Source organism: Narcine bancroftii, chromosome 2 (genome assembly GCF_036971445.1).
Source record: "Narcine bancroftii isolate sNarBan1 chromosome 2, sNarBan1.hap1, whole genome shotgun sequence".
NCBI lineage: Eukaryota > Metazoa > Chordata > Chondrichthyes > Torpediniformes > Narcinidae > Narcine > Narcine bancroftii.
The window spans coordinates 51,722,200-51,736,130 of NC_091470.1; the positions used below are offsets into that span (position 1 = coordinate 51,722,200).

At 39.9% G+C, this 13,931-nt stretch overlaps 1 protein-coding gene across 3 annotated transcripts in view; it reads left to right on the forward strand.

The window, feature by feature from the left end:
* Positions 1 to 13,931, forward strand: part of aqr (aquarius intron-binding spliceosomal factor) — a 79,643-nt gene that overhangs the window by 38,571 nt on the left and 27,141 nt on the right. For all 3 annotated transcript variants that reach the window (XM_069916667.1, XM_069916666.1, XM_069916665.1), the window contains exons 14-22: positions 912 to 1,015; positions 5,141 to 5,243; positions 5,333 to 5,453; positions 5,567 to 5,708; positions 8,774 to 8,952; positions 9,349 to 9,516; positions 10,300 to 10,469; positions 10,962 to 11,203; positions 12,453 to 12,596. In XM_069916667.1, coding sequence (XP_069772768.1) covers positions 912 to 1,015; positions 5,141 to 5,243; positions 5,333 to 5,453; positions 5,567 to 5,708; positions 8,774 to 8,952; positions 9,349 to 9,516; positions 10,300 to 10,469; positions 10,962 to 11,203; positions 12,453 to 12,596 — 1,373 coding nt within the window. The remainder of the gene's footprint in view (positions 1 to 911; positions 1,016 to 5,140; positions 5,244 to 5,332; positions 5,454 to 5,566; positions 5,709 to 8,773; positions 8,953 to 9,348; positions 9,517 to 10,299; positions 10,470 to 10,961; positions 11,204 to 12,452; positions 12,597 to 13,931) is intronic.

The window sequence follows — 13,931 nt, forward strand, 5'->3', positions numbered from 1 at the left end:
TTAATTTTGTGAGGATAATATTTTCCCCTCATTTTACTAAAGCGCAATATAAATGGTAAAATATTAACAGCAATTAATGTTTTGTCTCAAGAATAAAATGTTTGTTCATCAGGATTCCAACTTGGCAACAAAAATATATAAAGTTAATCTCATCCTTGTATTTCCCCTATTTTCAAATGATTTAAAAGGAAGCCATTTGATCCAGTGAGTCATGCCAGCTCTCAGAGCACATCCATGACTCCCATTCCCCCACTCTTTTTTTTCCCTGAACCCTTTTCTCTTTTGGGTTCTGCTATCCCTTAATTCCCCTGACACTTACCTCACCTGGAGAAATTTAGAGTGGCAGGAAAGCAGAAAATCTGAAGTGACAGAAGAATGTGCAAGCTCTATATAGGCAAGATCTGAGTTCATGATCCAAGAACTATTTACTATGCCACAAATGCATGTTTCAAAAAAAAGGGGCAATGTATCTTGTGTTTTGGAAGTTTTTTTAAAATTACATTGTGTCTTTCTGGGTTTTGTATCTATGGTTATGCATTTGATTTTCAGGCTTTTTTTTTATATAATGCAAGTACCTGCAGTTTCTGATGTTGAATTTAAGGTTTATTTCATGAGGTTTTTCATTTTAATTTGCTATAATTGTGGTATTTCTCTTTGAGTGACAAGGAAGATGAGCATTATTTGAAATTATCCGGAAATGTGTAACTTTTAGCTTAAGTTAATTATGGTAGATTTCTTTTTCTCTTTGCAATGTCATCCTATTCAGATTTGCACTGGAAGGCATTTGAAATTAAGCCATTTGTTTTATATTTCACGTACTTTTTTATTGCTATTTGATCATTAGAATGTTGCAAATTCAATGGATACTCTGAATATGTAAATCTGAAGAGCTTTACTGATTTAACTTACAGAGGGCAGCATTTGCTCACTTTCCAGAACTACATGATTTTGCTTTGTCTAATGTGGCAGCTGTTGATACTCGAGGATCTCTTGTGAAGCACTTTGGATCTCTTGGGTAAGTGGTTTATCAAGTGTCTGGAACTAGTTCTGCATAAGGTTGAGTTGGTATGTATCACATTTGCACTACAAAAACAGACCTAACTGTTCTATACCATGATCAGAAATGGGGCAATAGATGTGGAACTAGGAACAGAATTGATGTTTGAGACTGGAACTGGAAAAATCAGAAGCTAAGTTAATTTTAAGCCGGAAGGCCAATGGGGCCTGATTGGGTAAGGTCATGGTTGACATGGTGATAAACTATTGATATACGCATCTGGTTGATAGTTCAATGAGCATAGAACATTACAGCACAGTACAGGCCCTTCGGCCTATATTATACCTACAAAAACAAAATTAAACCCTCCCTATCTCATAACATCCATGTGCCTGTCTAAAAGTCTCGTAAATGCCCTTATTGTTCCAGCCTCCACCATCATCCTTGCAATGCATTCCAAGCACCCACAACCCTGTGTGAAAATAAACAACCTGATGTCTCCCCTAAACTTTCTTCCCTTCAGTTTGTACAGATCTCCTCTGGTGTTTGCTACTCCTGCCATGGGCAAAAGCACCTCTCATTCTGCCCTAGCTCTGGTAACCTTGCCTCATAAGACATATTTTGCAATTCGGGCAACTGCCTGGTAAATCTCCTCTCCACCCACTCCATAGCTTCCACATCTTTCCTGTATTGAGGTGACCAGAACTGAACACTATATTCCAAGCTTTGTTTCATAGAGCTGGAACATTACATCACAACTCCTGAATTCAATCCCTGATTAATGAAGCCCACCATACCATTTTCCGCCTTAATTGTTCTGTCAACCAGAACAGATCTCTTCGGAACTCCACTTATCTCCAGGCAAAATACTTTCTATTCACTACTGCTCTCTGCTTCCTACAGGCAAGCTAATTCTGTATCCACACATTTTCCATGGATCCTATGCCTCATGACTCTCTGAACCAGTCTCCACTGGGGGACCTTGTCAAATGTTTTACTTAAATCCAAATACACTATATCTATCAGCCTACCTTCATCAGTTTCTTTTGTTGCTTCCTCAAAAAACACAACTAGACTCGTGAGGCATGACCTTCATAAAGCCATACTGACGATCCCTGAGAAGAATGTACTTCCCTAAATGCTCATATATCCTGTTCCAAAGAATCCTCTCCAATCGTTTGCCCATCACTGATGCAAGATTCAGTAGTCTATAATTCCCAGGATTCCCCCATTACCATTTTTAAACAAGGGAACTACATTTGCCATTCTCCAATCCTCTGGCACACAGAGATTATTGCCAAACCCAGCAATAATTTCCTTGCCTTCCCATAGCAACATAGGGTATATCTCATCCTCCACATTACTTCTGTGCTTTCTCCCTAGAACATCTGTTCCCAATTTATTCTCCTTAGTTCCTTCCTCATCCCATCGAAATTAGCCCTTCCCCAATTAAACACATTACCATTTTTTCTGATTTTATCCTTGTCCACAGCTATGCTGAACCTCAGGGAGTTGTGGTCATTATCACTGAAATGTTCCCCCACCAAGAGGTCTGTCACCTGACCAGGTTCATTACCCAGTACTAGATCTAGTATGGCCTCTCCTCTAGTTGCTAGTCCACATACTGTGTCACGAGTCCTTGGACACTACTGACAAATTCTGCTCCATCTATCCCTCGCAGTAAGGAAGTGTCAGTTAATATTTGGGAAGTTGAAGTCTCCCATGAGAACAACAATGTTATTTCTGCTCCATTCCAAAATTTCCTGCTAATCTGTTTCTCAGTGTACCGAGGGTTATTTGGGGGACCTTTTGACTTCTGCCAGTGCAGTGATTGTTCCCTTTTTAGTTCTGACTTCCACCCACACGGACTCAGCAGATACTCTCTCCACTGCATCTTCCCTTTCCGCAGTTGTGATACTATCTCTGACCAGTACTGCTATTTCCCCTTCCCCTCTTTTACCCTCCATCTATCCCTTTTAAAACATCTAAACCCTGTACCTGCATCGGCCAATCCTGTCCTTGTGTCAGCCATGTCTCAGTAATGGCCCCAAAATTGTAAATCCACATATTGATGCATGTTCTCAGTTCATCTCCTTTATGCCCATTTCATCTCTATTTCATCTCCTTGCATTGAAATAGGCTCATTTTAAACCCTCCAACTGACTACATTTGTGCTTCCTCTCCTGTCTGTCCTTCCTCACAAACCACAACACATTCAATCATCCATTCCTTCTTCTGCTCTATTTTCTGACCTCGTATTCTGGTTCCCATTCCCCTGTCAAATGTGTTTAAACTCTCCCCAACAGTTCTAGCAAACCTACCTGCCAAGATATTGGTCCCCCTCCAGTTCAGCTGCAGCCCACCATTGCTGTACAGGTCATGCCTTCCCCAGAAGAGATCCCAAAGATTCACAAACCTGAACCCCTGCACCAACTCTTCAGCCACACATTCATTTGCCATAAATTCATATTCTTGCCTTCACTAGCATGTGGCACAGGCAGCAATCCCGAGCTTACCACACTTGAGGTCCTGCTTTTCATCTTTCTTTCTAGCTCCCAATATTCCCTCTTCAGGGAATATCCTATACTCCTATCTATGTCATTGGTACCAGTGTGGACCATGACATCTGGCTGCTTTCCCTCCCATTTGAAAATGTGGACTTAAAAAAAAACTTATTTTAAAGACTGCATCCCACTGTATTGGGCAGGCTGCACTGCAGCGCCTATTCACAGGCACGATCCCATTACAGATCAGCACAGAGGCTTTGACCTGCTCCGTTTCCGACCTGGGCCGTTTCACCCCTCTTTATCACACCCGGTGGTTCTAGGTTCCCCTGGAAGCACCATATGGATACTGAACTTAATGTGGATGCCCTATCGGCATAGCCCACAGCAGGCCAGAACTCCTGGCCTCAAGCAGTCCTACACCCTCAGCCTCCAAGCAGCCGGATAACATGTGCACGCCACTACGCCCGGCTGAAAATGTGGACTTGATTGGAAGTGTATCTGCCCCTGGGAGGCAACATGCCATCTGGGAGTCTCGATCTTGTTCACAGAAATTTCTATCTATTTGCCTATCAAATCTCCAATCACTTAAGCTCTCCTCCTCTTCCTGCCCCACCCCACCACCCTTCCTCTTAGCCAAAGGGCCAAAACCTGTGCCAGAGACCTGTCCAACTTGTCTCTGATAGATTATTCCCCTCCCCCCACCCCAACAATATCCAAAATGGTATACTTATTATTAAGGGGAATGACCACAGGGATGCTCTGCACTGACTGCCTATTCCCTTTCATAGAAACATAGAAGATAGGAGCAGGAGTAGGTCATTCGACCCTTCAAGCCTGCTCCGCCATTCAACGAGATCATGGTTGATCTTAAAGTTCACTACTCCGTCCCCGCCTTCTCTCCGTAACCTTTAATACCCTTATACTGAAGAAATATATCTAATTCCCTCTTAAATCTTAAATCTTTCCCTCTCCTAACAATCAACAAGGGACATGTAAAAACCAAAAAGTGCTAAGCAATTGGAAATGATTAGCACATGTAGCCCCAACAAACTTGCTTCTTTCTGAACTGTGCTTGTACCTCTGTCATTGTCTTGCTCGAGTTTTGTCTGTTTCAGAAACTCTGCTCTCGTGCTTCCCACCTCCACATTCCTTCACAATTTCCAGCAAAATTTTCCTCCACCTCCACTATATTCCTCTCCCATCCACTTTCAGTGTTGCGAAGGGATTGTTCCGTGGTTTGAATTTCCATCCTTTTCAACCACTCCTAATCTTGTGGTATTTCCCATACAATTGCAGGAGATGCAACATCTTTTCTTATCTCGGCCATTCCCACTATCCAGGCATCCAATAGCCCTCCCAGGTAATTTACCTGGACCTAATTCAGTCTCCTCTACAATTTGGTCTCCTTGAAGAAGAAGAAGAAACCAAACAAATATTCAAGTCACTGATCACTGTTTTGTTTGTTTCTCTCTACTCATTAAATCTATAATGAAGTTGCACATTTTAACTGCTCCTCGTTTCAGCCAACATTGCACATTCAAGTTCTACTATTCTTTTCTCTGAAATCTTGAGTCTAACTCTTATGAATATCTCTACCAGGAGATAAAATTTTAACTTATTTTTTCCCCAATTACAGTTCCAACACTCTCCACAAAGTGGCATCATACCTTTGTCTTTTGCCAATTCTGCCTGAGGAAGAGGATACATGTTATGAAAAGAATTTTCTCTTGGAGATGTTGGTTCGTATTTAAATAATATTAATCAACATAATGTTGGAACCCAATTTAAAAGCAGAAATTGGTCCCTAAATATTGTTTCTTTTTAACAGGTGTCCAGACATGAACGGAGAACATCTCAAATTCAGCAATTAAACGAGATGCCTCTTTATCCTACAGAAAAAATTATCTGGGATGAAAACATTGTACCGACAGAATATTACTCTGGTGAAGGTATTGGGCTTGTGGGAACTTTATTCTTATTCACTGATGGACTTTATTCGATAGAAAATCCATACCCTACAGGTCACATTTTGTACCATTGTGGGTTTTTTTTGTCACACCAGGCTGTCTTGCATTACCAAAGCTGAATTTGCAGTTCTTGACTCTTCATGACTATCTGCTGAGGAATTTTAATCTCTTTCGTCTGGAGTCTACATATGAAATTAGGCAGGATGTTGAAGATGTAATCAGCAGACTAAAACCATGGTAGGTATAAAAATGCAAGAGTGTACAATCTGTATTTAGAACCATAGAACATTACAGCACAGAAACAGGCCCTTCAGCCCTTTGAGTCTGTGCCAAACTATTTTTCTGCCTAGTTCCACTGACCTGTACCCAATTCATAGCCCTCCATGCTTCTCCTATCTGTGTACCTGTCCAAATTCTTCTTAAATGTTAAAATAGAGCCCTCATTCACCCACTTCAGCTGGCAGCTCATTCCACACTCCTACCACTCTCAGTGAAGAAGTTTCCCCTTATGTTCCCCCTAAACCCTTTCACCCTTAACCCATGTCCTCAGTTTAAAAAGCCTACCTACATTTACTCTATTTAGACCCCTCATAATTTTAAACACCTCCATCAAAGCTCTCTTCATTCTTGTATGCTCCAGGGAATAAAGTCCTAACCCATTTAACTTTGCCCTGTGACTTAGTTCCTGAAGACTAGGTTACATCCTTGTAAATCTTCCCTGCATTCTTTCTATCTTATTGATACCTTTCCTGTAGTTAGGTGATGAAAACTGCACAGTACTCCAAATTTGGCCTCACCTATGTCTTATGTAGCTTTACCATATCCCAACTCTCATAATATGATGGCCAATATTGCCAAAATCTCTCTTTGCAAACCTATCTATCTGTGACACCACTGTCAGAATTATGTATCTGTATTCTCAGATCTGTATTCTAAGATCCCTCTGTTCTACTCCTCATTGCCCTACCATTTAACGAGAATGTCCTTCCTTGGTTTATACTTCCCTTTTTTTTTCAGCTGGTCCCAATCCCTCTGCAAGCTTTGTAAATCTTCCTCGTAGTCTACAACACCCCCATTCTCTGTGTTATCTGCAAACTTTCTGACCCAATTTACCACATTATCATCCAGATCATTGATATAGATGATATAGATGACAAACAACAATGGTCCCAGCACCAATCCCTGAGGCACACCACTAGTCATAGGCTTCCAGTCTGAGAAGCAATCATCCACCACTACTCTCTGGCTTCTCCTTTATAGCCAATGTTGAATCCAGTTTACCACCTCACCATGAATACTGAGCGCCTGAACCTTCCTGACTAATCTCCCATGTGGGACCTTGTCAAAAGCCTTAATAAAGCCCATGTAGACAACATTCACAGCCTTTCCTTCATTAACTTTCCTAGTAACCTTGAAAAACTCTTTATCAAATTGGTTAAACATGACCTACCATGCACAAACCCGTGTTGACTGTCCCCAATCTTTCTCTGACTATTCAAGTACTTAGATATCCAATCTCTTACAATAATTTACATACTACTGACATCAGGCTCCAATGGCCTATAATTTCCAGGGTTGGTTTTTGAGCCTTTTTTAAACAACAGAAAAATGTGAGCTTCCCTCCAATCCTCTGGCACCACATCTGTGGCTAATGGCGTTTTACATATTTCTGTCAGAGCTCCTGCAATTTCTACACTAGCCACCCTCAAGGTCCAAGGGAATACGAATATACCCTACTTTACAAAAATAGAGTGCTCCTATGAAACCTTTCATGTCGAAATGACGTAAAGTGAAGACCCATTCACTACTGTTGGAGGCATTTTCCTAAAAATGAAAACCCATTCAAATCCTTTTCGTAAAAGTGAACAGTGCTTTCTTCGTAAAAGCGAATTTTTGTAATTCGACGATTTGTAAAGCGGGGTATATCTGTATCTTGTCAGCCCCTTGGGATTTATCCACCCTTATTTGCTTTAAGACAGCAAGTACCTCTTCTTTAATCTGTATAGGTTTCATGACCTCACTGCTTGTTTTCCTTACTTCCTTTGACTCTGTGCCAGTTTCCTGGGAATGCAGATGCATAATTCTTTGACAGTGGTGTCACAGATAGATAGGTATGCAAAAACCCATTTAAGATCTCCTCCATCTTTCTGACTCCATACGTAGCCGACCACTCATCTTCAGGAAAATACTTTTTTTTTCTAAAAATTTGAATTTCTGTCAGTTGTTGGATTTGTTGTAAATACTTAAGATAGTGGAAAGTAAATATATTTATTAGAGGGTTTAAAATTTCTCATTTAAAATCTTTAGTTTGTTTTCACTTTTAATTTAAATGTGCTTGTGTATCTGTGCAATATGTCATTTTAATCATTTAAATTGAGCTAACCATTATTCAGAGGGAATGGTTCCGTTGCCGATGAAACATTGCTCAGACCACACCATAGTAATGAGGCAAGTTCACATTACTTTACCTAATCAATTCGACACTGGTTTGGGAGTTATGCTGACAAGTTTGATGCACGGGGTGGGGGGAGAGACGTGGGGGAAGTCAGTCACATTGCTGCTTTATATTACTGATAGGTACACTACTCAGTCCTCTATGCAATGAGAGTAATTATGGCTCCCATTACACGCTGTGGTGGGTGAGAAATTCGGCCTCCCTGTGCAAAGGAGGAGCTACAGTATCGAGTTTGTTCTGCAGCAGGTGCAGGTTGTGCTGTCCTCTCTACTCCACAGTTGCATGGAGTTACACTGCCAATACTTTCCATAATCAGGAAAGGTACACTGCTTAGTTTACTCCACAGGTCAGGAAGTTGAGGGTGCTCAGCATGGATGGGATTAGACCCCGCAGTTTACCCTGAGAGTCAAAACCAGAGCATTCAACTTTTGAATATCTAGCAATTCAAGCTTGTATCTATGAGTTCTTTCATGCAAAATCCATTTAATATTTTCTGTTATAAACATGAGACATTATGTGATGAATGCTTTTATTTACTACCACATTTCTTCTAGTTTTTGTCAACTAATGACTTCTAATAAAGTATGTTATTTGTTCCATTAAATCTTGTTACCATTAGACATCCTTCCTTGAAAATGTTGTTCAGGTCTTTCACTTTTATCACGATCTTTTCAAAGACACATTCACACAAATGTTGTAAAATAAGAATAATTTATTTTCCTACATTTGGTGTCCACTGATTGGAAGTAATTTGGAAGAAATATGTTGAACTGTAAAACATTTTATGAAAATATTTTGAGCTGGGACATGGACTTGCTACCTTCATTTTTATTTATAAACATTGCAGGCAAGGAGAGTATGGAGGAGTTGTATTTGGAGGCTGGGCTCGAATGGCGCAACCTATTGTCACATTCTCCATTGTAGAAGTAGCAAAGCCCAATATTGGGGAGAACTGGCCAGCAAGAGTTCGTGCTGATGTAACCATCAATTTAAATGTCCGATATCAAATCAAAGAGGAATGGGAAGGTAACTCTAAGTGTTATTTTGTAGCCAGTATATCAAATATTGTTTCCTGTTTTGATGAGGATATGTACTGTTATGATTTTTATCCCATCTTGGGTCTAGTAAAATGTTTAGTCAGAAGGCAATTCCAGACTTTAAAAAAAAACAAATTGCTCACTGGAAGTGGAAAGAAAACCTTGAATGAGGTTGTGCTGAATGCAGCAAGGACTGATTTACTGCTTCTCATTGATACTAAACCTACTGATAAATTACTGGATTATTTTGGGGTTGACTAATACTTGCCAAACATTCTACAATGAACTAAATAAATCTTGAGACAACTTCAATGTTTGTTTGTTTAATAAATTCTTGGAGCCATTTTTCTTTAGGGATTTGTGTGTTATATATTCAATCCTGCAGCTCTTCGCAAACATGACGTCTGCTTCCTAATAACTGTTCGACCAGTCTTAGCTTATGGCACAAAATTTGACCGAAAGCAACCATTTGTAGAACAATTTGGAGTCGTGTTTGTGCGAGGTTGTGAAATTCAAGGCATGCTGGATGAAAAAGGACGGGTCATTGAGGAAGGTATGGTTTTTGTCCTCTTGTTTACAGAATAGTGTCGAGGTTTTTTAAATGAGCATCTATTTACTTGCAAAGCATGCTTCGCATTGTTTTAATTCAGTTCATTGGGTTGTGAACTGAGCATGAGATAAGAGATCAAAGTGCAGCACTTATTCTGAGACTGTAATGTAGAATCAGCTTGATATGAGAATTTATTATCATATGTACAGTGTACAGATATACCAAAATTATTTTTTGCTGCAACCACATGACTATATAAGATACACTAACAATAATAGTGGAAACTAAATTACCACAATGCGCCATGAGACAAAAAAGAGATAATGGATATAAAAAGATAATTTTTAGTTATTTGACAGTTGAGTTGGTGGAAAAAATATGTTCAATGCATTTCTGAGGCCCTATTGCTGCATTGGAGGAGCTGTTTTTCAGGTTGGTTGCTATTTAAATACATTCTGTCTATTCAGGTCAACATAAAAATCTCTTCATAGTATTGTGCCCTGTGGGACCAACGATCACTTTCCTATATATCTGAAGGATCACCTTGCCATTTATCTCCTGCATGTTGAAACGTGCTTTATATAAAATGATGATAATATGTATCTTACAAATAAGAGCATTAACTACACTTTAAAGCACAGTATTGGCAGTGAAACACGTTAGAATGTCCAGAGGATATGAAATTTGGTTTTGGTTGTTATTCTGTTTAATGGATCAATATATTTTTAATGCTAAGGTTAATTTTATTGTTTTTCATGAAAATTGCATTATTGCTACTTGTCACAGGTCCTGAACCCAAACCAAAGCTGAGGGGAGATTCTCGAACTTACAGAGTATGGCTCGATCCCAACCAATATCAACAGGATATGAGCTGCTCGATTCAGAATGGGGCAGAAGACGTCTACGAGACTTTCAACATTATCATGAGAAGAAAACCTAAGGAAAATAATTTTAAGGTGAGTTTAATTGAAGTTATAGAAATACCGTAATCTGCATCACAGATTAAGAGCTTTGGAGTTGTTGAGGGATTTGGAAAATTGTGCCAGAATTGCCAGCCACCAGCCCAGGGCCAGTATGAACCGAACGCAATCTTCTGCAAGGAGCCTAGCTCCCAGCAATGCCAGAGTAGCTGAGTGCAGCAGAGATGATTCAGTACATACTGCTGTTGCATTCACCAAAGACCTTTTGGTGGTTGGCAAGATCCCACCTAAATTTTTCACTGTTATCAGAGAGTTAAACATATAAGAAACATTTTGTAATAGGACCTGCTAAGCAATATCTCTCGATGTTGTAAGAGTATCTGTATATTTAATAGCAGCTCCCACTTATTTGTTCAATGTTCTATGCTGGTTAGGACTCATCTTTAAGGAGGTATTTACTTTTGCTATATTTCACTGTGGTGACTTTCATTTGGAGTCACTTTGTAAAAAAATCAACTTCATTTCCAGGCAGTGCTGGAAACTATCCGGAACCTAATGAACACAGAGTGTGTTGTTCCTGACTGGCTTCATGACATTATCCTTGGATATGGAGATCCAGGAAGTGCTCATTATTCTAAAATGCCAAATCAGATTGCCACATTGGACTTCAATGATACCTTCCTTACAATTGATCACCTGAAGCCCAGTTTTCCTGGATGTACTATTAAATCTACAGTTGAAAGCTCTACTCTGCAGAAACCTCCCTTCAGGTAATAATACAATTTGATGTATTTTGAAATGAACCCACCTTTGGATTTGTGTGCAGTTCTTTGACTTGTATATCAATATTAACAACTTCTGAGTTTTCTCTAAACTTCAATGTTTTCTTTCCATACCAATTTGCAGTCTAAATACAGAAGAATTATTCAGTCAGTGAAAAATGCATCATATTCTTGTCAGGATAACATACAACATAGACCATTACAGCACAATGCAGGTCCTTCACCACATGATGTGCCGACCTATGGAAACCTACTCTGCCACAATCTAATTTTTCCCTTCCTCATGCCCATAACTTTCTATTTTTCTTACATTCATGTGCCTATCTAAAAATCTTTTGAATGTCCCCATTGTAACACCTCCACCATCTGGTAATGCATTCTAAGCACTCGACACAGTGTATGAAACTTAACTCTGGCATCTCCTCTGAACTTTCCTCCACTCACCTTAAACCGATGTCCTTTTGGTATTTGCTTTTGTCATCCCAAGAAAAGGAGTTCCATGTCCACCCTATCTAAGCCCCTCATAATCTTATGGACCTCTATTAAGTCACTCTTGTTCTTTGTGGCTCCATAGAGAAAAGCCTAGCTCTGTCAACCTTGCTTCATATGACAATCCAGGCAACATCCTAGTAAATCTCTGCATCCTCTCCAAAGCATCAATATCTCTCCTGTAATGAGGTGACCAGAACTGAATGCAATACTCCGTGTGGTCTCACCAGAATATTATAGAACTGCATCATTGACTCACTGCTCTTGAATTCAATCCCCTGAGTAATGAAGGCCAACACACTATACACCACCTTAACCACCCTTTCAACTTGTATGCCATGGTCCTTGACCCCAAAATCTCTTGTGTTCCTCCACGCTATTAAGTATCTTGCCATTAACCACGTACTCTGCCTTCAAGTTAATTCTTCCAAAGTGTATAATTTCATTTATCCAGATTAAACTTCTTCTCTGCCCAACTCTGCATTCTATCTAAATCCTGTTGTTACCTACAGCAACTTTCTACACTATCCACAACACCTCCAATCTTTGTATAATCTGAAAACTTACACACTCCTCCACTTCTTCATCCAAGTCATTTGTAAAAATCTCAAAGAGCAGGGTTCCAGAACAGATCCCTGTGGAATGCCACTCATCACTATCCTCCAGGGAGCATATGTTCCACTTACTACAACCTGCTGCTTTCTACAGGCAAGCTTAAATATGAGCACTTTTCTCTTCTGAACTTCAGAATCACCTTCTCAGTACAGTGTGATAAAGGGAAAAAGCGCAAAGCAGACACTGATGATAAGGAGACAGAGGAGAATCAGACACTAATCGTTGAACCTCATGTGATTCCAAATAGAGGACCTTATCCCTACAATCAGCCAAAGAGGTAAATACAATGTAATTTCTAATCTAATTTAACTAATTTATTAATGTCTCATTCATTTGAGTTCTTTTGATTCCTAATCATGTTACTAGACTTGTTCATTCATTCTTATGTTCCATTCATATAAGTGGGTGCCATTCCCTGTTCCCACTGTTCTCCATAGCCATTTCTAACTTTTTTTTTCAAATACTCATTCTTTTTGATTTTGAGTTTTATTGCAGGAATTAGATCCAACTATTGTATCTGAAAAAAAAATCCAATTTTTAAATCCCAAGATACAAGAACAGAATTATGCCAATCGGCTCATCTGAACTGATCCTTATCACTCAGCCCCATTCCCCGGCCTTTTCCCCATAACCCTTGATGCCCTGACTAATCAAATACCTGTCAATTTCTGTCCAGTGACCTCCCTTCCACTGCCACCTGTGGCAACAAGTTCTGCAGACTCATGACTCTCTGGCTAAAAAAAATTCTCCGTATTCCTGTTTTAAATTGAGGCCTCTTGTCCTAGACTCCCCTACTACGGGAAACAACTTAGTCACATCAACTCTGTCCAGGCCTTTCAGCATTCGAAATGTCTCCTTATTCCCCTTATTCCCACTCTCTGTTTCCTGCCCATTAACCAATGCTTTACCCATGCTAGTATCCTTCCTGTAATTCCATGAGCTCTCATCTTGTTAAGCAGCCTCATTTGGCACCTTGTCGGAGGCTTTTTGAAAGTCCAAGTTCACAACACCCACTGCTTCTCCTCTGTCTATCCTGCTTGTTATCTCCTCAAAAAATTGTAGTAGGTTTGTCAGGCATGGTTTTCCTTTAAGGAAACCATTGCTGACTTTGACTTATCTTGTGATGCTCCTCTAGGTTTCCCCATAACCTCATCTTAGACAATTGAATCCAACACCTTCCTAACTACCGACATCAGACTAATAGGTATACAAGTTTCCTTTCTGCTGCCTCCTTCCCTTCTTAAACAGCGGAGTGATAATTGCAATTCTACAGACATCTAGAACAATGCCAAAATTCAATGATTCCTGGAAGATCATTACTGATGCTTCCACAATCTCTGGAGCAACCTCCTTTAGAACGTGAGGGTGCATTCCATCTAGTCTGGGAGACTTTCCACCCTTGGACCATTTCGCTTCCCAAGTACCTTCTCTCTTGTGATCTTGACAGCATTCACTTCCCTTCCCAGAGACACTTAAGAGTCTGGTAAGCTACTAATGTCTTCTATCATGAATACTGATCCAAAATGTTTATTCAGTTTCTCTGCCATCTGCTTGTCTCCCATTACAATCTCTCTAGTGTCATTTTCAACAGTCCTATGTCTACTCTTGTCTC